General features: G+C 39.7%; 1 protein-coding gene across 1 annotated transcript in view; it reads right to left on the minus strand.

Annotated features, from left to right (window-relative positions):
• Positions 1 to 5,041: 5,041 nt before the first annotated feature.
• The window catches only part of pdhx (pyruvate dehydrogenase complex component X), a 43,581-nt gene continuing 24,443 nt past the window's right edge, over positions 5,042 to 24,179 (minus strand). The window contains exons 6-11 of the mRNA XM_084733802.1: positions 19,381 to 19,555; positions 18,606 to 18,753; positions 15,882 to 15,940; positions 13,329 to 13,487; positions 6,853 to 6,917; positions 5,042 to 5,952 (exon numbers count right to left, since the gene is read on the minus strand). Of these exons, the coding sequence (XP_084589928.1) occupies positions 5,697 to 5,952; positions 6,853 to 6,917; positions 13,329 to 13,487; positions 15,882 to 15,940; positions 18,606 to 18,753; positions 19,381 to 19,555 (862 nt within the window). The 3' untranslated portion in view covers positions 5,042 to 5,696. The remainder of the gene's footprint in view (positions 5,953 to 6,852; positions 6,918 to 13,328; positions 13,488 to 15,881; positions 15,941 to 18,605; positions 18,754 to 19,380; positions 19,556 to 24,179) is intronic.

Raw genomic sequence — 24,179 nt, forward strand, 5'->3', positions numbered from 1 at the left:
AAGGAAGAACATGTGAACTCTTGAACTTCTTTAGACAGATGTTTGTTTCTTGATCTGACAATAGAGTCCCTCCCCTTACTGTGGACCACCATGACCCTTTACTTCAGAAAAAATATGGACAGTAATCAATGGCCAGACTAATAATTATTTGATCCTGTTTGTTTTGTGTCATGAATTACACATGTGATGTAGTTTTGTGTTAAACCACTCAGTCACATGTCTTGTCTCATGCAATATACATCATTAATAACACCACTGCTGTCTCCTGTAACATAATCTTACCTTAAGTTGTTTTTCCAGCACCTCCTGGTTCTTTTATCAGCTGGAAAGTGAAATAATGAGCAAGATCTGTTGCTTTGTAACTACATCAGTGTACAAAAACACACGGGCATCATAGTTTCAGAAGCTGACTTTAGCTTTTGGAGGGAAAAAGTCATGTCACTGGATGTGACCTTTCTAATTACTTATCTTCACAGTCTTATACTTTAGCAGTTTATGACAATCTGTCCCATGGTGGTCCAGTGGAAGGTGGAGGAACTTTGGCTAAGCCCTGCCTCCAAACTGGAACAGCAACTGTCCATTCATAGCAAATGTAACTAGAGCATCGCAGGCCTGTCAAGCTCTGCATTTCTCTACAGGTTGAAGCAATGAAGCACTGGGCTTGAAGAAGAGCTCAGTGTTTCATTTGTTTGGAGGTTGGGGTCTTTTTTGCAGTCTTTCAAAAACCTAAAACACAAGAGCACGTGATGGATGCATTTAACTTTGTCTTTATCTGTATATGAATGTAAGCATGTCCAGATAACTAATCCCAGTTTATTTCCTGCTGTAACATCACGTCCAGCCAAACTTGTATTAGATACCACCACTTTTACCAAACTTAATAGAAAGTTTGACAGGCATAGCGACAGTAACTTAGTGATGGGTCAATTCAACACCCTTAGGCATAGCTATACTTAGAAGAACAAGACACAGGATTGTAGATGGGCCTCTGTCCATTTCTGTGCCAGAGCTTTAACGCTGATAGACCAACCTCAGTAGAGACCTCCTTAGGCCCAGCGCCTAACTTTGGATTTAGCCCCCGCTAACTTGAATAGGATAAAGTGATTTAATTGTATGGCTCTTTGAGACTTTCCAAATGTTATTGGACTGACTGAATCAAATTCTGGCATTGACACAAGTCATTTAGCTGGGGTGTGACACTAAAAACAATATTTGTTTTACAGTAGCTTCTTTCTCAATGTAAGTCTATGGGCTGTAGAGCATCACGTGACATTGTCATTGCACAGTTTGGCCACAGTGTCAAATGAACTTCAGAGCCCGGTGCTCTTTTTGGGTGCTTGCTGTTAATTCAAAGTACTGAGATGATTTCAGAAATCTATCCATGTTGCTGCCTGCTCTGAAGGTCTCTGAGAAGGTGACAGAGGTTGTTGGGAGTGTGTCCTTGTTGTGTATCTTTGACCAATAGATGAGCTTTACCTCACCCTGCAGTGTCTCAGGCTGAATGAGCTGCCCTGGCGTCATGGGAGCATGACTGGAGTGCTTCAAAAGGCTGGGCTTTGTGCAACGACAACAAAGCAAGGGCCTCGCTTGTGTTTGGGTGCTGGGACAGCAGAGCGGGCGTGTTTGGACAGTGAGTGTCACAGAGTACTGTATAGCCATCTGGAATGTCCTGTGTCATCCCCAATCTGAGTTGTACTCTCAGTCAGCAGCATGGTTGATGATAAACGAGAGTAATCTCAAAGGTTGCAGTTGCCACTCGGTTTCTGATTAGTTTACATGTGTTTCCTTTAAAACAGGATGCCTTACGTTTCTGAGAAACAACCTAAAGGTCTAAATGGAGTATAGCTCAGACAGAAGAAGGAAATGGAAGTATGAAGTGGAAATTTCACAGCAGGCTTTACGAGCAAAGTCTGCATCCCAGTTAAAAGATGACTGAATAGAGAAGTGCTGGTAGTAAGGGAAAACGCAGAGACCAGAGGAAATCCTGTCAACAATGGTTGAACAAACTTGAGCGTGAGATAATGTGGGTGAGAGCAAGCCTCTCACCAACCCTGGTGATCATCCACAAAGCCTGTTCACACAGGGAAAAATGTGTCTCTCTGTGAGTGTGAGACCAGAGAAAGAGACAGGGAGAGACTCCTGAGTGGCAAAAATCTCAGAACAAAAACTGACTAAAATGGTTTGTTACTGGATCATACAACCATCGAGTTCCTTTCAGAAGTGGGCAAATGATTCATCATTGATCAGTATTGTATCCTCAAACACACTACCTTCCTTGAGAGCTCCATTCACAATCCATTTGATTTGCTTTGAAGGCCTGATAATACATAAATGGTTCCACGCTTTGATACAGCCTGGGAGGACTGGGAGGGGCTGGATCGAGGCTTGGGAATAGGGTGGGCTGCAGACTGCACCACACACCCTAATCCAGTGTTATTTTTTCTCAATCAAGAGGTGCTTCCAGCATCACGTTGAATATGCAGTCGAAACCCCTCAGACGTGGAATTGAGTCATTCTGAACACTTCTGCTATTTGGACTGATGCATTCATCATGCGACACATCTGAAGGACGTCCAAACATGAGCACAACACAAGTGCACACTCACCCACTTTGGTCTCCATAGCAACTGCCTCCATCACTCTGCACCATGCTGTGTGTCCATGAGTCTGACCTACACACCAGCCTCCGAGCCCCCGCACCATCTTCAAGACCCTAACACAGTTCATCAAAACCTCAGTGGGAACAAATCTGATGCCTTCTGTCTGGCGCCATTCTTATCCAGCTGTTACACATAACAAGATTGCTGGGCAGAGATTGGCGGGTGGCAGTCAGAGCAGTAAATGTCAGGCTGTGACAGGAAAGCAGAGGAAATGTCAGAATCTGTTTTGGTGCATTTTGCAGAGCTGATATTTGGAGAGGCATTGTTCAATTGCTTTGCTTAACAGTTGCAGCAGTTGTCAAGCTGATAGCAAAATGTGATCCAGAGGGAAGTTCTAATAAAGGAACATGATTTCACCATATTGACATACAGTAAGAACCAAGGGCACATCAAAAAAGAAAAAGGGGATTGCATCAAAGCAAGAATAGGCTATTTCATCATAAATATTAGCCTGAAGTATATTGCATAAGAATAACACAAGGAGGCTTTATCTCATGAGGCTGGGAGGTATGGAAAAACATGAGACAACTCATAAACGTTTCTAAGAAATTGTGAATTGTGAATGGTTATCACTTGCTTTGAGCATTTTAACACTGTTTTCCTGTCAGGGTGCTGCTCATCTGCCATCTCATATATGGGTGTTAAAAAACACAAAAATATTTACACACACACTCTGTATACACACACATTTATGTTCACTTCCTGCCATGTAACCGTTTGATTTTTTTATGTGCTTTGATGGCAGTTCACACATTGGTTTTGCCTTCTTAAGCAGTTGTGTCAATTTCTGCTTTCGAATTGATCTCAGGTTGATCCCTGAAGCTACTGTATCTCTCCCCAGCAGCTGGTGAAGTTGTGCACACAGATAAACACTTGTGCAATACAGAGGTTGGATTATGTGCACAACTCACAAAGCAATGACACATTTATATTCAGAGATAACTGCAACAGAGGGATACGTCTGGCTGAGGCTGAGAGGAGGAGGTCATATGATGGAATATGGCCTCCAATGTGCTGTAATAACTTACAAAATGGAATGATTTTCAAATATAAAAACAGCAAATGTTGGCTAAACATTCAAAAAAGGTATGAATGATAAAAGTAATGCTTGAGACACACCTTAGAGAAGTAGCACATATGTGATTTCACTTGAGTTTACAGTAGTTTTGTTGTAATGGGTCCCTAATGACCCTCTAATAAAGTCTAATACAGGTCTAACAAAGAGTCTAATACTGTCTAAGAACATCATATTTCATAGTGAGTAACATGTCATGGTCAAATCAAAAAAACAATGGCAGAGAAACAAAAAACTGCATGTGCACAGCACTGACTCTTCTCCACATTGTTGTATGGTGATTATGACTCAAGCTTAAATGTTAAAGGGCACCGTTTTTATCCTCAACACTTTTTATTTGAGTGGACCTTACATCACCGTGGCAACTAACACTGTGGAAGGTGTGTGTGTCTGTAAAAGGCTGAACAGTGGGCATACTGTAGGAAACAGCTGGGCTGTGCCAATTGCCTGTATGCCCCCCCGTCACCTGACTGTGTGTCTCCCTCCTCAGTGTAGAATGCACACATGTCTATCTGATACCACAGCAACCAAAGAACATAATGTCCTTACCTCAGTCATTGAAAAGTGGTTGGTTAGGTGCATTTAGCATTGCAAAACCCCACCACAATAGTCGGGAAAAGGACTTTTATTTGAATTACTATCAGACACTGATTATCACTACAGCCCTGGCCAAGATAAAATTAAATATTAATGCAGTTCCTGTACCTCTAGTCCATTGCTACGTTTATAATCCACAATCCACTTTAGATCATTTGCAATTGCAAGTAAAAATGTAGAAAACATAGGTACTGCAGCACATACAGAAGAGCCATGAATTCAAACACATCTTAATGCAGGATTTTGACCTGTCAAACTGCATCAACGGCACCCATATTCTCATTGTAGATGCAACTCTTGTAGCAGTATGCGGTGTATAAAATGGAAATCTGAGCTGGAGACAAGAGAAAGTCTTTTCTTGATCACAATTTTCCCCATTTCCCCAGCTCCTCCCTTCATTTCATACAGAAACAATACCAGACCCTGCTTATGTATATCTGGGATAAGCCCTGCTTGACTGCTGCTGATACATATGTAAACAGCTGTTCTGCCCACGCTTACAGCAAAGATAAACATCTGCCAGCAGAGGCTGACCTGTATACTCGGCCCAGCAAATTATCCTAATTGGCTTCTATGAAATGATTATTATGTAATCTCTTTAGATTCTAATTAAACAGAAACAGACACACACACACATCTGTGGTTGCCCTGGTAGCTGTGCAACATCATGAAGGTGGGGAGAAACACGTTTTAATGATGCACACAGACATTTTAAGGTTGAACAATGTGTTTTATTGGCATCTAAACCAAAACTAAATGATTGTATTTATTTTGTATGCACTTGCAAGATTAGTTTTCATGGATGTCACAACATCTGTTTTAAATAAGGTAAAACATATTCATATGAAATGACTGAATTTTGTAACAACAGCAAAAGGTTCATTCATTAGAAACAGAAGTGCCACTGATGTTCAGTAATAAATATCTTTAACAATTAACACAGGGTTTTTTACAGCATCGTTTGTATGTGTATTTATAGAGTAGATGCAGTGAGACTGAAAAATAGAACTAGAATAACCACTTTATATATACACAAATACAACAACCAGCCTGATTACAGTGTGTGGGATGCACCCTGCCATGCAACTTCTGTCTTGGTAATGTTTGGCACCACTGCTAGAATCTGCTGTCACTCTAGCAGGAGCCTAGTTTAACTCCTCCATCACAAAGCCTGGTGATTATCTGTCAGAAGCAAGCCACAAACAGACGTTTACACTATGTACAAGCCTACGTTTTAAGCCTTAATCCAAGGACGAACGGGAATCAATCTTTTAAGAGCTTTTTACTTGTGAAAGCAAGAGACAGGCTTTGTCATGGAGGTATTTCTTGCGTTCACTTTCACACAGCTATCTCACTTTGTTTTGTCAGGCTAGGGCCATGCGTTGCGGTTGCTCTAGGTTGGCACGGAATTTATCAAGAAACCGCGAGGCTAATTCGTCATCCACCAGCCGTCCGTCGCTGGACAGTGTAACTGTCATCAGCTGCTGGGTGCGCAGGGTCTGGTCCTCCTCGCACAGTCGCAGCTCGGACCTTGAGGTCCCAACGGCGAGGATGCACGCCTGAGGAGGGTTGATCACGGCGCTGAAGCCACTGATACCGTACATCCCCAGGTTAGATATACTGCCACAGAGAGAAATAGGGACAGAGAGAAGAGAGAAGAGACAGTGCACATATTACATCATTAGTCAAGCTCAGCAGGGGAGAAAATGCATAAAAATTAACTAAGCGGACATAATGGCGGCTCTAAAACCAGCTCCAAGATGCAAAAGAGGACATTTCCTGTAAGAGTGACTGAATAAAAAATGAGACGATGAATTGAGTACATAAATATAATTAGCTGTGAACAACTTATTTTACAAAATTGATCAGTAAAGATTAATACAGCAGGACCAGCCTGCAAATCTCTTCCTAAATGTTGCTTATGGTGAGCAAGATTGACCCGGGGGCATTTTGCAGTTTGCCTTAATGAGAATTCTAGCTCAGGGGGATGGAAAAAGGAATAGACGAAGGGTGTACACATATATCCTCAGGAGGACAAAGAGCGCTGCATCTCCATAGGAATTCATCGCTCCTGCCTGACACAGAAACCCCATTTATGTCTAAATGACACCATTAATTCTAATGAGTTGAAAAGCCTCCCTTCCACTTTTCTGCAATTGATGGCACAGTAACTGATGGGACTTGTCGCCCAAAACCACATTCAGTTCAGGCCCACACAAAATGTAGAATATGCATAATGTATTGACTATCTGTAAAACCGGATTTAAGTCATAATAGCGGAAATTTATGATCGCTATCTTATCACTGAGCCACAAAGGAAATTGTGAAATAGAATTAGGTGTTAGAAATTAAAGGGCCACTGTTCTCACACATGAAAAGTCAGTTTATTGAATTGAGAAAATTGACAGTTATACCAAAGATCATAGAGAAAAGACTGGAAAATAGCATTAAGGTTTAGATTGTTATGACTTTCCATACACCTCTAATTTACCCAAGATATGATGTGCGTCTTAGTTTTACCTGAATGAGCCTCCCTGGTATTCCTCAGGTAGAAGTTTCCCATCTCGAGCCTTCTGAGCAAGTGCCTATGGAAAGATTACATGTCAGTCAAACTGTTTAGCTTACTGTCAGAGAAATGCATGCACAGAATTGACTAACTCCTTTATACTCTGAACGTTATCAGTGAAGCACTGTCTGTTTCATTTGCATGACAGTAGTCCATTAAATCAACCAAGGAATAAAACAGCACAAAACAATATCTACAAATTAAAAAACAACTAAAATTTGACTTGACAACAGTAACAGCTACTGGCTGCTGGAGCTGTGTGTGTGCATCAGGAAACCTGTGGGTTTATATTTTGGAACCTATATAATCAGATTAGAGCAGCCACACAGCATGGCAGCACAACTACAGCTATGCTTGATCTAGAGCATGTGTCAAACTCAAGGCCCGTGGGCCACATCTGGCCCGCGATTCAATTATATACGGCCCGTGAGATAATTTCACGTGTCTATTATGAATTGCCCGTCGGTAAATAGCACTCCCACCACTCATACTACAAGTCCCACAATGCACTGCGTCAGCTGCCACGCAACTCCAGAAATAAATCAGCTTGCAGTCGCAAAGACGTGAGTTTCTGTCAAACGACAATGTAAACAGGTTTGTCTGTTTAGACGACTGACTCAGTGCAAAGAAACACAAGTATATGAGGAGGGAGATGAGTGAGTGCTGATGGAGCTGCAGCTCCACCTGAAACCAGGTAAAAGTAAAAATAAGGCTGACCCACAGCAGAGAGAGAGAGAGAGAGAGAGAGAGAGAGGGAGAGAGAGAGAGAGAGAGAGAGAGAGAGGGAGAGAGAGAGAGAGAGATCATTAATGTACACTTCTGTGGTGCGCAAATTTTTTTACTCCAAGTCTGATTTGTGTACTTTTAAATATTTAATTGCTGCATTATTGTAAGTCATGATGAAGAGTCCAGACTCTGTCTCTCCTCTTCATCTCCTCAGTGTGTGTCAGTGTGCAGTTCAACCTTTTCCTAAAATACTGCTGGTTCTGTGGTGTTAAATTTTAAATCTGAAGCCTGCAGTGCGCCATAGAAGCTACAGTTTACTTTTCTATTGAAGTGCGTTTTGGCCTTAATGTTAAATTGAGCAGGTCAATATGTTCATCTGTACCTAACATGGGTTTGTAATGTTATTATATGAGCATATTTTTATGCCAAATGCAGTAGCATTGAGGGTTGCATGATTAAAGTGTGCGATATCTTGTGTGCAGACAAAAAGCAAGCATTTTCAAATGTAACCCCCACCCAGATATGTGAGCTTAAATATTCTGAGCTGAAATATTCTTGTTTTCCTTTGTTATTGTTGAAGAAAAAAAAAATATTTTAAATCTTATTTATTTTGAAGAAAAAGTTGTTGCAGTCTGGCTGTTCCAATTCAGATTTCTGAATAAAACATAGTCAGTTTTAGACTGTTTAATAAATGTTAATCCTGTTTGACCTGCTCAGTTTTCTTTAGAAATACATAGTGAAAATGATATGCTGACCCTGACACCATATCAGTGAAATCACACCTTTCACAACAGCCTCAATGTTGATATCTGTGCAATATGTCACAGACATGCTTTTCTTTCTTTCCTTTCTTTTTTTGAGTTGTTGAGATTTTTCTATCTGGACCAAAGTGTTGTGCCAAATGAGTGACAGACAATGCCATCCCCAGAGCCATGCTGCTAGGATCTTAAAAGCTGAGAAGACGAAATGCACATATTTTCCTGATAAAATTTCAAATTAATGCCACAATGTTATACACATTCTGCTGGATATGAAACCTTGTAAAAGGTTGCATTTATATTGTGCTTTTATGCAAAGTGCTCATTCACACACATACTCAACACTGATGGTGGAGAGTTACCATGCAGGATGCTGGTCCTACCAGCAGGAGCAGTTTGAGGTTTGTTGTCTTGCCAAGGACTCTTTTGACCTTGTGATTAGTGGATGACTAGACTGACAAGTAAGTTAAGCTTCACTTAAAAGAGACTGAGGACAATCTCCCAGAAAAAAGAAAAAAAAAGAAAAAAAAAACCACATTTGCAGAACCAATCCAAAGTGTTTAGCGCAGCCCTTTGTATTTGGGTTGTGTGAAGTTGTGTGCTTACTACTGAGGAGAATGGGGAGACAGCATTATTTCAGGTAAGACCTGTTCTTGAAAAAAATGTAAGGGGTGTAACTTTGATCAATGACACAAACATCTTGCATTTAAAAATCCCTAGATGATCAGTAGATGGCAAGATCTTCAGTTGTCTGGTATCGAGAGACTAATGGACGACCCGCTCTACCACTTGAGCCACGGCCACCTCGTCCATCCTAACTAGCAAACTATCCACAACATTCTTCTATACTGGACAAACTCCTTGGGCAGAACAATTCTCCTGAAGTGACAAAAGCCTTTCAGTCATAGCTTTATACCATTCAGACCCGTTGGGTCAATTTTCAAATATCATGTTCAAGAAAATGAGCAAGCACTAGGACAAATGGAAATCAGACTGTGCATTGCTAAAATGGAGAAAGGGAATTATAAACACCCAGAAGGGAAGATGAGACATCTGGCAATGAAATCTAACATATTACTGCAACCAGGTTCAGTGAATTCATGTTCTCTAAGTGCATGAATGAGAGTGACAACCTTGGAGAAAACACAAGTCGTCTGTCAATAAATAACAAACTACCTTGATGGTCTCCAGTTGAGAATCCATCAGACCTTCAATAAGAAGCATTCCAGCAATTCTCTAAACATACACAGTTGTATCACTGATCAAGTATGAGCGTTATAATCTGTACAGGCTACATTATTCATACATACTATTCATCTTTTTCCAAGCTATTTCTCTTACTCAGGTTGAAACCCCTGGGTGTCCACCGCAACTTTAATCAAAATGAACTTTACTCAAATGGAAATTTGCACAAAGGTTAATGCTGGGACACAACCACACCAGAAAGTAGAAAATGACTCACAAAATCATGAGATGCAGTTAGATATGTGGGCACATTTGAGATAAGAGCTTTAAGTACAAAAGCAGTCGGATGTTCCACTCCATCACATCAATAGCCAGCAGTGACCTCCGTGTGCTTCATTCAAACTACATGTTGATTTTTAATTTGAGCCCAATGAGGACTTGCAAAAGTGAATTTCACTCAAGGATGTGTCGCAACTATGAATAACAGTGGGTGGCAAGGCACATTTTGAAGGTTTAAGTCAGAGGTCAGAGAACTTTTTCCTCAACAATAATATAAAGCAACATGAGAATATTTCAGCTCACATATCTGATCAGCAACAGTATTTCTGCTGAGGCTTACATTTGAAAATGCTTGCTTTTTGTCTGGACACAAGACTCTGCACACTTTAATCATGCAACGCTTCAAAAACTCTCCCTCCGTAAATGGCCGGGCTGATTTAGGCTGATTTGGCTATTTCTTCTGCCACTAGAAAACTAGCTTTCGCGGCAGCTTCACTTTGTGACTTTGCTTTTGTGAACTTAGCCTGCTGTGACACCAGACTCTTTTTAAACTCTTCTGCCTTCTGTAGCTTCTGCTGCATGTCCAGGTTTTTGTACTTGTCCTGATAGTATGTCTCACAGTGCCGTCTTATGTTATATTCTTTAATTATGGTCACATTAGCTCCACAAACAAGGCACACAGGTTTACCTCCGATGTCAACAAACAAGTACTCTGCCTCCCACCTGCTTTGAAAGCCCCTGATTTCGAAGTCCACTTTTCATTTGGACATTTATTCTGGGCGTTAGCTCAAGTGTCACTGTAAAAGCGCTGACCGATACATTCATCTGCTGACCACTGATCAGTGTGTCATTAAACCAGCGGGAGGAGAGGTTGATGCACATGTCTTGACTTGTGCAGCAGCTGTTGCAGTGCATTGTGGAATTTGTAGTATGAATGGTGGTGGTGGTGGTGGTTTACATTTTTCTCCGGGGGGGGGGGGGTTATAGCAAAAATCAGGCAAACATATTAAGGTATCGCACCAGTGTATTTTAATATATGAAAAGGGCATTTATTTATACTTGCAGAACTAAATGAACAGGTTTTATAACCTAATGGAACTTACCTAGTTAAGGTAAGGTACTTAAATTTGCTCAAATCCTTTATAATAATTCTATTTTATTTTACAATTTATGATGAAAGACTAAGTCAGCTAAAAGTACTTCAGTAAGTATGAAAGAAATCTGATACCACAAAACTTCAGGCAATGAAAGAGAATTATAAACACACTAAAACCTATTAGAAAATAAGATTTAGGAATAAATAAATAAATTAACTAAAAATTGCCATCTTGTGGTTTAAAACACACTTTCTGCATGTTAATTCTCCCTGAGAGATTTAAATTTCTCAGAGACTTTCTCAGTGGTTAAATGTTTTTGACAGGTTTATTTAAAGGACCTGCTTTAAGATGTGTCACCCACTTTTCTTCACAAAACAGCAACTATTTAAACGTTTGTAAAAGACCAAAACCACACATCCAGCTTCTGTTTTGTCCAGTGGGGAAATGTAATTAAGTACATTTACTCAAGTATATTACCTAAGGCGAATTTCAAATTACATCCATATTATATTACTTTATAGTTCTACTTACTAGTTACTAGTCACTGACAGGCAGCATTTTACTGCACAGTTACTTTTACTTTTCATACTGATAACAGCTGATAATGTTTACATACCTTTACATGAGTAAGGTTTTAAATGCAGGACTTTTATTTGTAGTGGAGTATTTTCACAGTGTGGTATTAGTGTTTTTACTGAACTAAAGGATCTGAATAATTTATCCAGCACAGCTCACCTCTATGAAGATCACCTGGTCCCAGTGTGAGTTCCACCGTCACCATGTTCTCCTCAGAGAGTTTATCATCTTCCTCTGATTGTTGTTGCTTTATGTCGTCGGGCTGATCAGGTTCTTTTAACTCTGACCTTCTCTTCTAACGTTCTCCTCTCAAAACACGTTGTTTATAGTGACTTGGCGGATCTAATATCTCCATTCTAGCAGCTGATGAGCTAAACTCCAGCTATCAACACATCTCACTCTGCTGTATTAATTATCAGATGTAGATCGAGCCAGTCGCTCTCTGCTGCCACCCAGAGATTGACGATGTATAAACCAGCAGCATTCAAATGAATGCTGAGGGTGCAGGTTCTGCGCGCCCCACCAAACTTCAATCTCTTCATGAACATTACTCATCTACATGCATGTTGAGACAACACATCATTTCCATCAGCATAAAAACACCATATTCACAGCTAGTTTTGCTAACACTTACAGTAGAGCATTAGTGCACCAAGACGTCTGCCCAGACAAACAGACAACACCTCACAGGCTGAAGCAATCACATCTATTTGCATGGATTTATGCCATTACAGCATAGTTATAAATGCTGGAATCTGAGCAGAAGCATGTCTAAAGCCTAATTACACACCCACTCACTCCCTCCCTCCTTCAGCGACTCTCACTGACATTAGCAGTCATATTGTCTCTATTCTGTAAAAATTACAATGCATATTCTCACTCCCACCAGACTGAAATGGGTACTGTCACTACTACAAATACTACGATACTAACAGTAATTCAACCACCATCACTAGAACTACTATCATAACTGTTACTGTCATTGCTACCATTACTGCTGTTGGGCCTGAAAGAGAGAGAGTGCTAGATTTTTACTTTTTGTGGAGCAAAAGACGTAGCGTCTGTACTGAGGTGTGTTTGGATGTGGGGTCAGATCCTGGAGTGGTAATGTGAATGGCTTCACAGAAACAGATTTCATCAAAAAGTTCAGGATGTATAGGGGTATATGTATTAGATTAGACTAGAATCCAAAATATCAGACCTGAGACAAGTACAAGCAAAAAAAAACATTTGGGGCACTTTTGCCTGCAGTGTGAACATAGCCATTAAGTTAAAAAGAAGTTTGACAACACTGTTTTATGTTTTATAGAAACAGTCATGAGTTCTCCATGTCTGTTGCTAATAGCTGTTGAATCAGATGTAATATCTTCACTGAGACATATGAGCCTTGAACATTACACCAGGTCACTGCTGGTAAGAGACATTATGTTCATTACCCTAATCTTAAGAAATTCATCTATTTGGATCTGTGTGTGTGTCTATAATGAGAATGAGAGTGAGGCTCCATCAAGTGTGACTATATATGCATATTAGATTTTGTGAGCAAATTTATGTGCTTGTAAATAAATGCCTGTCCCAGCTGCAGACTGTGAGCAGGAGAAAGAGCTGACCATTGTTGCTTTGTGTTCCATCTGTGGCCAGTGACAGCTGAGACCTGCAACCTAACAACCGAAAAACCAAACTATCCTAAACATAATCAGTTATCGATAGATGTATCCAGCTGATCTGAAAACTACTTCTTCTACTCTACATGATCTGATGGACATGTGTGTTCTGATGGATCTGTATTTATTTATTTATTTTTTTTACCTTAGCATTAGCCGAGATCTCCTGGACCCCTTTGTTTGCAGCATCCTTGATGATGGGGGTAATGAGGCCCTTGTCAGTTGCCACTGCGATGGAAATGTGGATTGAATCAAGAGCACAGGGTCCATCACCAGACCAGGTCACATTCACCTCTGGCATCTCCTACGATAAAAAGTAAGAGGTCATCCCAGGTTCTGAGAGATATTAACAGGGAACTAGAATTACCACCTTGCAGTTGTATGCCTTTATCAGTCATGTTGCCATAAATAGAATTCAAAAATATGTAAGGTCACAGTGACCTTGACTTCCAACCACCAAATTCTAATCAGATCATCCCTGAGTCAAAGTAGTTGTTTGTGCCAAGTTTGAGAAATTCCTCAAATACTGTTTTGCCAAGAATGGGCTGGATGGACGGACAACAGGAAAACACAATCACTCACGAAGACAAAAAGAGAAAACGTGCCTTCCTACTTTGGTTAAATTGTGCTTCTGTGCAGCTCATGAGGGTGGAGAAGCAAATCTGATACAATACCATTTAGATTTCTCACTTTGCAGTTGTATGTCTCCACAAACCAGTAAAGTTGTTGTTCACTTCAATGTCTGTCCAGATTCATATAATATATACAGCGAGGATTTGGACGGAATCTAATAAAAGGTATTCAATGTATTTATGTGATAAAATGGAAGTTATCACTATACAGAAATGTATGATTACAGTGAATATTTTCCAGTGAGAAAAGCACTGACAGAGAGCTTCAAGTATGTTTGCAGAATATGAGAATGGGGCAGACTTGAGGTCATAGTACCCTTGACATTTGACCACCAAAATATAATCACTTCATTCTTTAGTCCAACTGGAAATTTGACCCATATTTCAAGAAATTCCCTTAAGGCGTTCTTGAGATGTCACCTTCATGAGAATGGAACACACACACAGACTGATGGGTGGCCAGCCAGACAGCCCGAAAACATAATGCCTCTGGCAATGGGTTTTGCTGGCGCGGAGCAATAAAAATATGTGTAATACGACCTGTAGCATGCATATAAATCAATTAACAGTCAAAAAAATCATTAATCAATTTGCTGTTGAATGTATACACTTGTTATCTGGCACGCAAATCTAAAAACAGATTAACTGCATCAGTAAAGACACTGTATCTATCTATGCATTAATAACCTGATGGTTTTTAATCATATTATTATTTATTTTTTATACAAAAAAATCTGTTGATTTGTTGGGCTATGAAAACAGAGCAGTTTAATCTGACTACAAACATGAAGTGGAACACAGAACCATTTCATTAAAAAGGTGAACCAACGTTTCCTCAGAAGCCACTTCCTGATGTACTCAGGTGACCACAGGGAAAGTACAGTTTCATTTGCCAATTTCTGTTGTTACCGTGTTACATAAGTGAATCGAATACATCAGTTTAGTGCAGGGGCAATCCATGGAGGCTTTTTGGCCATGTGAAACATTGCACTAACAGTAAAACATAGTGTCCGGACTATGAGAGAGCTGTGTGGTGCTTTGGCATTTTACACTCACATTAAGTGAGAAATGTACACTTTTTTGTTCCACATTCCTCACATTTACTGTAACACATGCACAGACCAGCCAGGTTTCTCAGCTGCTGCATGCTCTTCGTATAGCAGCGTTTCATACATTTCTTCCTACAGTGTCTGATGTCTGGCACATGGTAATGCTTAGGGCCAACACATATTCAGTGAGGCACAAAATATTGCATGATCAAGATAAGAACACGATAAGCAATGCTGTTCTTATCAGATACTGCTGAGACATTCCTGGCTACTATAACTACATTATCAGAGGACATCCATTTCCCCTTGCACATTCTTCAAATCATCATCGATCAGTATATTTCTGTAAAGCATTTATTTTGGGGAAAAAAAGAAAGGAAGAAATTACATCAATTAAAAACTCCATAGGCAAAATCAGTCATTTTACCTTGCAGAAACTGAGAGTTGCTGGTCTACCACCGTCTCGACCTGTTACTTTTCTTGTGTTATTCTGCAACTTTATTTATGCAGTAGACCGGCAACTCCCATGATCTGCAAGGTAAAATTACTGATTTTGCATATGGAGTTTGGTTGGTCTGAAGAGAGCAATATTTGGCTTACATAACAGACTTCCCATCAGAAATGTCTGTATAATGATAGGGTAAAGCGGTGGAAGATATTCTGAATATAGCAGACACTTACAGATATTTTTCAGGACCTCTTTTAAGTATCACAAATACCTTTTGTTGCTGACACTGTCAACGGCAGTTCATTGCTTAGCTTCTGTGCTGGTAGCTCTCCAAATAGGTGGTGTGCAGACTGGCATCTACTACACGGACTATCGATAAGTACCTCATAACAACACCACTTCAAAAAATCTGAACTATCCCTTTAAACACTACATGACTTAAAGATACTTGTAAGCATATACATTGAATAACTGTGTGTATTATACATATACACATTGTTAGGGCATGTATAAATAAAGATAAAGGGGTTAAAGTACCAACAACAGAGGTGAATCTGAACAATACTTACTTTAAGTGTAACAGCAGCTGCCTTGATAATGAAGTCATTAACAGACACTTTGATTTGTTCTGAAAAGACAAAGAAGAAACAGTCCATGAGCCAAATTTGACCTCTAATAAGAATCAACACAATTAATTTCTGCTTATTAAGATGGCAGCTAATAAGAGGCTGTAAGATGACAGCTAATATTAGGTGATCTGACCTGCCTGGGTAGGGACAAAGACAGATATGGGGCACAACAAATGGGCCTATGAGCATGCAATCTGTACCAGACCTGTGAGTGATAGTACACATTCCATCATGGGATAAAAAACAAACCCCTCATATCTCTTGTATCTTGTTGACCTAGACTCCAGATGATCAGAATCAGTCCCTCTCTAGATGACCAAGTCAGTAGCATTTGCTCCACTCCACAGAGACTGTATGCCCACTCCCTTCTCTGTGTGTGTGACACCAGTGGGCCGGGCAGGCTAGGACTGCCATCGCTGCCAACTTTTACTAGTGTCCATTAGTGCAGTACCAGACAGTTATGAATGCTGTGAGCGGGATGATTAACGGGCTAACCGTGAAATCGCGCTGCTCCTGAACAATGAGGCTCCGCAAAAACAACCGGGCAGAGAGAATCCCTCAGTACACACACAACCTCGCTAATAGGTCTGGAATGACCATCCCATTTCCTCCATCACAGAGACAGGACCCAGAGAGATTTACTGTTTGTTTGACAGCTAAGCAACGCTAAGCTAAATAAAGCCAATTATGTGATAGTGTGTTGAACTAAATGTTTAAAAATAGGAAATTGACATGGCAGTCTTGCTATTTTCCAAAGTAAGCATAGCTTACATTTTAGGAATTTGTGAAAAGCAGCTGTTATGGATAAATATTTTTTTTGGCTGAATGTAGTAAAAAGCAGAAAAAAGGAGAAACATATGAACAATGTTCCCTTTCCCTAAACCTCCCGTCACCTTTAACAGACACATCCTGATGGCCGTTGCACAATAAACTGTGGTTATCTGACAGTTAAGTAGGGAAGTGAAGCTGAGAAAGTCAAGAGCAGCTTGCCAAGACTGCTAGTACCGTGTTTCTTATTTAATCTCTACTGGGATCAATCCACCCATACAATTCCTACAAGCTCTTTAGCCCAGACATTATATGTCATGATCCCTCAAAAATGTTTAAAATATTCTAGTCTCATAAATAGTGACATCATTTATAACACATCAAAAGTGTTAAGAAATCTTAGTGGGTGTAAGTATTGAAAAATACTGACACTGACAACGCAACTATTTCCCATTGACACCCATGTTAAAAAATTGATTTATGCAGGTCTTCTTGTTTGATATCCACCGTTGGATGCAGTTTCTGCTCATAATAATAAGGCCAACATTTCTGTTGATTAGTGCCAATTTGTCAGTCATGAATATTTTGAAATATATATAAAGGTGCTATTTTAAGAGATATAGAAATTATTTCGTTTTAAATTTATGTTATTCAACGCCAACATTCATATGGATTAGAGTCTATTTATGTGTTCTTGTATACAAGATCTTTTGGAACATTATATATGTTAAACCGGAGACTTCTATGAGTAATATATATTTGTCAGATTTTATGTTGTAATTTGTGAAAGGTTTACTGCTTTTTCCTCACAAAATGCCTGTACTAAAAAGGCATTGTTTTATAATCACATTTAGGCTGATTATTCAAAACTTTCCCTTCATACGATTCCTTAATGAGGACACAAAATCTGTTGAGTTTGTTTATGTTACCTTTTTGTGTGAGGACAACTCAGTTTTGGGTACAATGTATGGATTACTGTTGTGCTTGGTTAAATTGCCCTCACATATGTCATTTTCTCCAGAGGCCTTTTATCCTTTTCCTGAGTCTTCAAAAACTTTTTTTATCTTGAATACTGTCATTTATTACAAAAGGTGCACCACAGAGCCAGCACTCGAAAGAATCCATTTGAAACACTTTGAACCAGAGAGAAATGATTACTCTGGTAAAGTGCTTTACTGTCCTGCAAGCACAAAGGAACAACTATATGAGTCTGTTAGGAATGAAAACTGCTTCCACTTCTCCCAAATTCTGTAATTGAACTCATTTGCTGATTGCGTTATTGACTGTAGTGAGCCATTTTATGCTAGTGCACTCAGCCACACTATAATTAAAGGTGAGAAATTACAAATTAGAGTTATGATCTATATGTAGGACAAAATGTGGGTGGCTTATCAAGATATCATCATCCTTCTTGTACTGTGTGGTGTGAGGAAAGAGCAGATCTGATAAGTGCCAGTTATGGATGTTTCCATGATGCCATAACGAATAAAAATGAATCAGCCATGTGCACCCAATTTATACCCACTTTATAACACATAAACCATGTCAACTCTCAGCCACCCAAACCATGCCAGGTTACTCTTAGACGTGCAATATTTACATATCTGTAACTATTAATTTTTCCTTATCTGAACAGGAAATCATGTGTGAAATGGTAGAGGTGAGTGAGTGTGTTGGTTTGAACCAGATGTACATGACTGCCCTGACAGAGAGGACATGTAATATAACTGTCCTCTTTGTCAAATGAGCAGTCATGTGAAAACCCTGAAATCCACATCTTCATGGAAAAGTTTCCCTCTCAATGTTAGTGTCAGACTGAAGGACATGGTACCAACATGTGCATGTAAGTACATGCTAATGAGTTCACACACTCCTTAGAGTTTTGTTTTTTTTTACCTTTGGCCAGGTCTTTGCGGAGGTTAATGACAGCAGCCATGTCACAGTCGACAGAGGCGTATGCGTGGGGGATGGTGGTCTTCGATTGCGTTAGTCTTTGAGCGATCACACGGCGGACGTTTGAGGCTGGGATCTCTGTGAAAGTGCCCTGAGGAGAACAAATGGAGGAAAACAGAGGTAAATAATTGAATGAGGAGAAAAGGACATTTTGTGAGAGGCAACAGGAAAAACCTGGGAGACACCAAAGAGTAATAGTCAAGTCATCTCTCAGCTGCCATCATTCAATAGATGCATGGGGTTAACAATGTAAAGATCTTACTGACAAGCGTGTTACAATGAGTTAATGATTAGTTCAGAATGACTAATTGATTTTGTAAAAAGAAAAGTATGCGTCAGGTTATTTATGGATCCAGTTTTTGACATAAAAACATCAATCAGACATATGGTTATGATGCTTGTGGTGTTACACAGGCATACCAAAAGAAACTGAGCCAAGTCATCCAATAGGTGAGTACAGGCCTGTAACACCAAAAACTATCACTACCAACACGCTATAGAAATCACATAGAAAAAGAGACAAAACTAAAAGAGTTAAGATGCCAAATTCGGCCGTGGAATACTCAAGATGTGCATTCATTAGTCCGATCTGGGCTTTGACACAAACCAAAGCTTGCAGCTCTCTGTTATCTCTATTTTAGCACTACCACCAAACAGACACTGTGGTATGTAAGTGTGTTTGTGTGTGAGAGAGAAATACAGTGTGAGGAGTGCTCACCGGTGCTCCTGGTTTTCCTGGTACAGAGAGAGGAGGTATGTTGGGTCTGCTGCCTGGGGGTGGAGGGGCCGTAGCCGGGGTGGGGACAGGAGTCGGGGCAGCCGGGGCAGCCGGGGCAACCACGGCCGGGGTTGCTTTGGGAACAGGAGATGTCTTCAAGAGATTCAACGCATCTCTGTTAAAGTAAAAACAAACAACCAAAAAATGATATATGAAGATCTGGTTTAACATTAACCATGGCACTATGGCCATGTTTTATCTCCACAGAGTCTTGTCGGGGCTACTGAAGGATTGCATTACCAAGTCTGCTCAAATGTGATCCTTACAGAAGAAACAGAAACACAAAGCGTCAACTATTGAAAAAGACAAAATGGCATCAAAAATTTAGGAGTGAAAGAGTGGAAGCAGAAGTTTAAGTAGCTAGCCTCACGCATATGCATCTATTCCTGTTGAGGCATATTTTTTTTCACTGTAATCTTAATATTTCTATAAAATAAATGTTATATTACAATAATAAAATATTATTATATTTTTATTCTCTGAAAAGACTGACCCATTTTCTGATGACCTACCTGGATTGGTGATGATCATCAAAGTAGAAATTACTGTGTGTAGGCTTTTGTCTTTATGTGTGTTATTGCACATCTCACTTGCCATACTTTACACAGATTTATCTTTAAGTAAAGAGGAGCAACACTTGAGTTACACTTCTGAGTAGACCACTTGATAGTTTCAATTATGGAGACAGAGGAGGAGGAGGAGGAGGAGTGGTGTGGGTGGACGTAAAGGAGCAACAAGCTCTAAGTATATCTGAACCAATATGGCAATCACACACCCAGACATGCTTCAACACGTTTTGACTGCAATAATAGTTTTGTATCAACTGTATCTGGGTGCATTTTTGTTGAATTGCACAAGAAAACTTGCTATTTCCCAGAATGCCCCTGTACTGAACCATGCTACTTCAAGTCGCTGGAAAACTTTTTCTTTTCATCATGATTTTCTTCATTTCTGTTACTTATTAATGATGGCCCATTTTTTTTTACTACGAAAAACTAAATCAAACAATTTCCTTCTGCAAAAGTGCCGTCATTAGAAGTGTATGAAACAACACTGGCTCATGACAGTCCAATAATGCATTATTCACTCATATGCTCCCACTTGGCAAACTCTAAATAGCACTCAGCTAGTTTTATCTGTATTGTATTTGTGTCAGGATTACAGAGGGAGGTAACTTTCGGTTATTCACCGGTGGATGGGCGTCATGAGAATCATTTGTGAGTCACAAACAAACCCCATCAGGGTTACGGCCGGGCGGGATCAGGTGTCAGCTGCAGCAAGGGACAAGCTTATTCAAAACCTTGGCTTCATTATCCTTCCCACTGGCATGGACATCGCTACTTTTTATACAGCATCTTTTTCCTAAAGCGCTGCAATAAAATAGCACAAACCAGCCTAATTAATTTTTGGTACAGACACCTAGTGTTGTGTTGCATAGTTTAAAGACATGCTTTATATCTCAGATGAGGGTGAATTCCTCATATGAGGGATTCTTTCTACCTCAGCTTTAGCCAGAATCATTATTATTTAATTAGACTTATATTATTTATATTACCTTGGTTTGTGATAGGGAATGTTTATCTGTCTCTTCTATTTCAAAATAGAGCATATTTCTAATACAAACCTCAATTCCCAAAAGGTTGGGACAATGTGTGAAATGGGAAAAAAAACTGAATGCAATTTGACTGTATTCAATTAAATCCAATACAAAAACAAGATTCAAGATTTCATGGGCAAAATGATCAAAGCTGTTCTTGGAAATATACACTCATTCTGAATTTGATGCCTGCAACATGTTCCAAAATAAATGGAAGAAAGGAGGACTATCCAGACTGCTACCAATGGTAACTTCAAAAGCCAGAATCTCTGATGGTATGTGGGTGTGTCAGTGCTTATGGCATGACTAAATGTCACATCTATGAAGGCTTCATTAATGCTGAATGGTACATACAGGATAGTAGTACAAGAGTTTGGGTACTAGACTGCCCGTCCCGTGGTCAAGACATGTCTCCATTTGAAAATGTGTGGTGCGTTATGAAGCACAAAATACTACAGTAGAGACTCCAGACTGCTGAGCACCTGAAGTTGTACATCAAGCCAGAATGGGAAAGAAATTCACTTTCAAACCTGAGTGTTGTTAAAAGAAAAGGTGATGTGGTTAACATGTCCCTGAGCCAACTTTTTTAGGACATGTTGCAGGCATCAAATTAAGAATGAATGTATGTCTCCAAAAAAACAATGAAGTCAATCGGTTTGAAAATTAAACATGTTGTATTTGTATTGTTTTTCAATTGAATATACATGAGTATTTGCAAAATCACTGCATTATGTTTTTATTTACATTTTACACAGCGTAAAATTACTGCGGTTTCATAGAGGTAGCAGAACTGAGCACTGATAGACACGGAATAGAGAAAAGCTAAAGGAGGACAGAATCATGATTTACTGAAAGATCTGCCCTGGATTTTTTTTTTTCACCCATTAATTTTGGTTTTAGCAGCAAAAGCGGTAGGAGGGGCAGGTATCAGGTGTGCCCGCTTGAAGCTCTCTGGTTCCAGTTCAGTGAACTGGGGTCCACCTACCCACACGCATGCAATCTTTTGTCTGGACCAGCTGCCCCTGACCTCACCATGTAGCCGGGAACAGTCTGGGCCCCACAGCTCTTTTCTCCTTGTCCCTCTCCGAGCTTCATCTTTTTCTTTCCTCTAGCACTCTAGCTCCCCCTTTTTTTCCTCTTACTGATAGGAGTGTTTATTTGTGGAGGGGCTGAGGCAACCTGGAAATCCCCTGGGTAATCTGAGAGGACCACATCGAGGGTTTAATGATTACAAAACCACCACATAAAAAAAGAAAAAAGAAAATGCAGCCTAGAGGTTATATATGATTAATAATTTGAATGCTTGACAGAGCAAGCAAATTATCAAAATGATGCTACAAATTAAAGAATACTGCAGGTAAAAATGTTAAAAACTTAGACTGTGTTAGGAATATCCCATTTAAATTCAAGAAGAAGTCAAGTCAACAGCAGCCCACAGTGGTCACTTGACGCTGACGCCATAGATACCTTTTGTGGAGCTGGATGGCATGTGCTATTCACACTGACCATTTACACCCCTACTGACAGCAAAAGCAAAGGAGCCTCTGAAAGACTGGGAGAGGGTGAGCAGAATATTAAAAAGGCAGCTCTCACATGCACATCAGCACACACAAATACACACTGGGCACCAAATGTGGTACACACATGGATCAACTTTGTCTTCTACTGCCACCTAGGACAGGCTAAGATAGGAAAAAAACCCTGGACTGGTGTGCAGGACGTCTTTTTCATTCATATTTAAACAATGCACTATGGCTGAAATTCAGTCCCATGTAAAAGAGGACTATGCTGGTCATTTTCTAGTAATGTTAAGAGAGAAGCATCACACATACACAAGCTAAGTACACTGACAACAAAACATTTGAATTGCAAAAATCAAAAGAAAGACAAATGGGCCCAAATCACCACTTCACCCTTGAAGAAGTTGGCACAAACAATGGTGTAGTCTCACAGTGTGGCAGCAAGAAGATGAGCCATTGAACCAACAGAACACTTCACAATATGACAATATGGCTGGCTTTGACATGTCATGACAAGGCAGTAACATTCTTCTCAAACAGCCCTTTGTTTTAAAACGCAGCCTTAAGTATGAGTCACTACAGTTGCATTGTGTTTTAACTGCATTTGTGTGTTCTGATTAAGTGAATAATCTGAAGGAAACTTTTAACTTGCGCAAACTCTGGTGCTGTAAATACCAGAGAGCCAGGGATACAGACAACCTCTTTGTCTAATGAATACCTGTGTTAGTCAAGGTCAACATGTCATTATAAACGTACTTTTTGGGGCCAGCCTCCCTTGCAATTTAACCCTTTTTGGGGGTTTTGTCATTCTCTGTGCTAAACTTCTATGCAGTGCAAAACAAGTAACCCTCACTATTATAAGCTGGCTACAAGAGGGTGACAGCTTAAATGGGCTTCCTTGTTCAAGTTTCAAAAAGTGTATTCTGCTTTCACTAATGTTATAATTCATGTTTAATAGTTGAAATCATTTAAAAAAAAGTTCTAGCTTTTCACACAAATGAAAAAAAAGACTGATATACTGAATGTTTTATTAGAAATTTAATGGCCTTTATACAGATCATGGATTTCATGGGACATCCTTTCCACATAAATGGTAGCATTCCCCCTGCCTGTACACAGGGTACAGTCATACATTTAGAGCTCCAAACATTAATTAATTATGATTTGGATTATTAAATCAATCACCAACCATTTTGATTATCGATTAATCATTTTGAGTAATCTTTAAAGAAAAAAAGAGGCAGGTTTATTTATTGCTGACTGTTGTCACAACACTGCCACAACAGTAAGGCTGTTTAGATCGTAACTAGATGACACAGGCATGCGTTAAGTGCATGAAAATAACTATGCAGTAGGCTCATATGGAAAGTATTTTCATTTAATTTTTTAGTATTTTGATTATATGTTTTTGAATGAATTCATTTCATTTCTAAAAGGAGATTCCTCAGTATGCTACTAGAAGGAGCTCAAGTGCCACCAGTGGTACTAGTAGCATAGTTTGAGAATCAAGGATCTACAATGAAAATTAAATACAATACAAATACAAAATTCATTCTCTCTACAGAAAAATATGTGCAAACACTAGTGGTATGATCCACGGGGAGGTAAAACTCTCTGAAACC

The sequence above is a fragment of the Lutjanus erythropterus genome, chromosome 13 (assembly GCF_056507025.1).
Source record: "Lutjanus erythropterus isolate fLutEry1 chromosome 13, fLutEry1.hap2, whole genome shotgun sequence".
Classification (NCBI taxonomy): Eukaryota; Metazoa; Chordata; class Actinopteri; order Lutjaniformes; family Lutjanidae; genus Lutjanus; species Lutjanus erythropterus.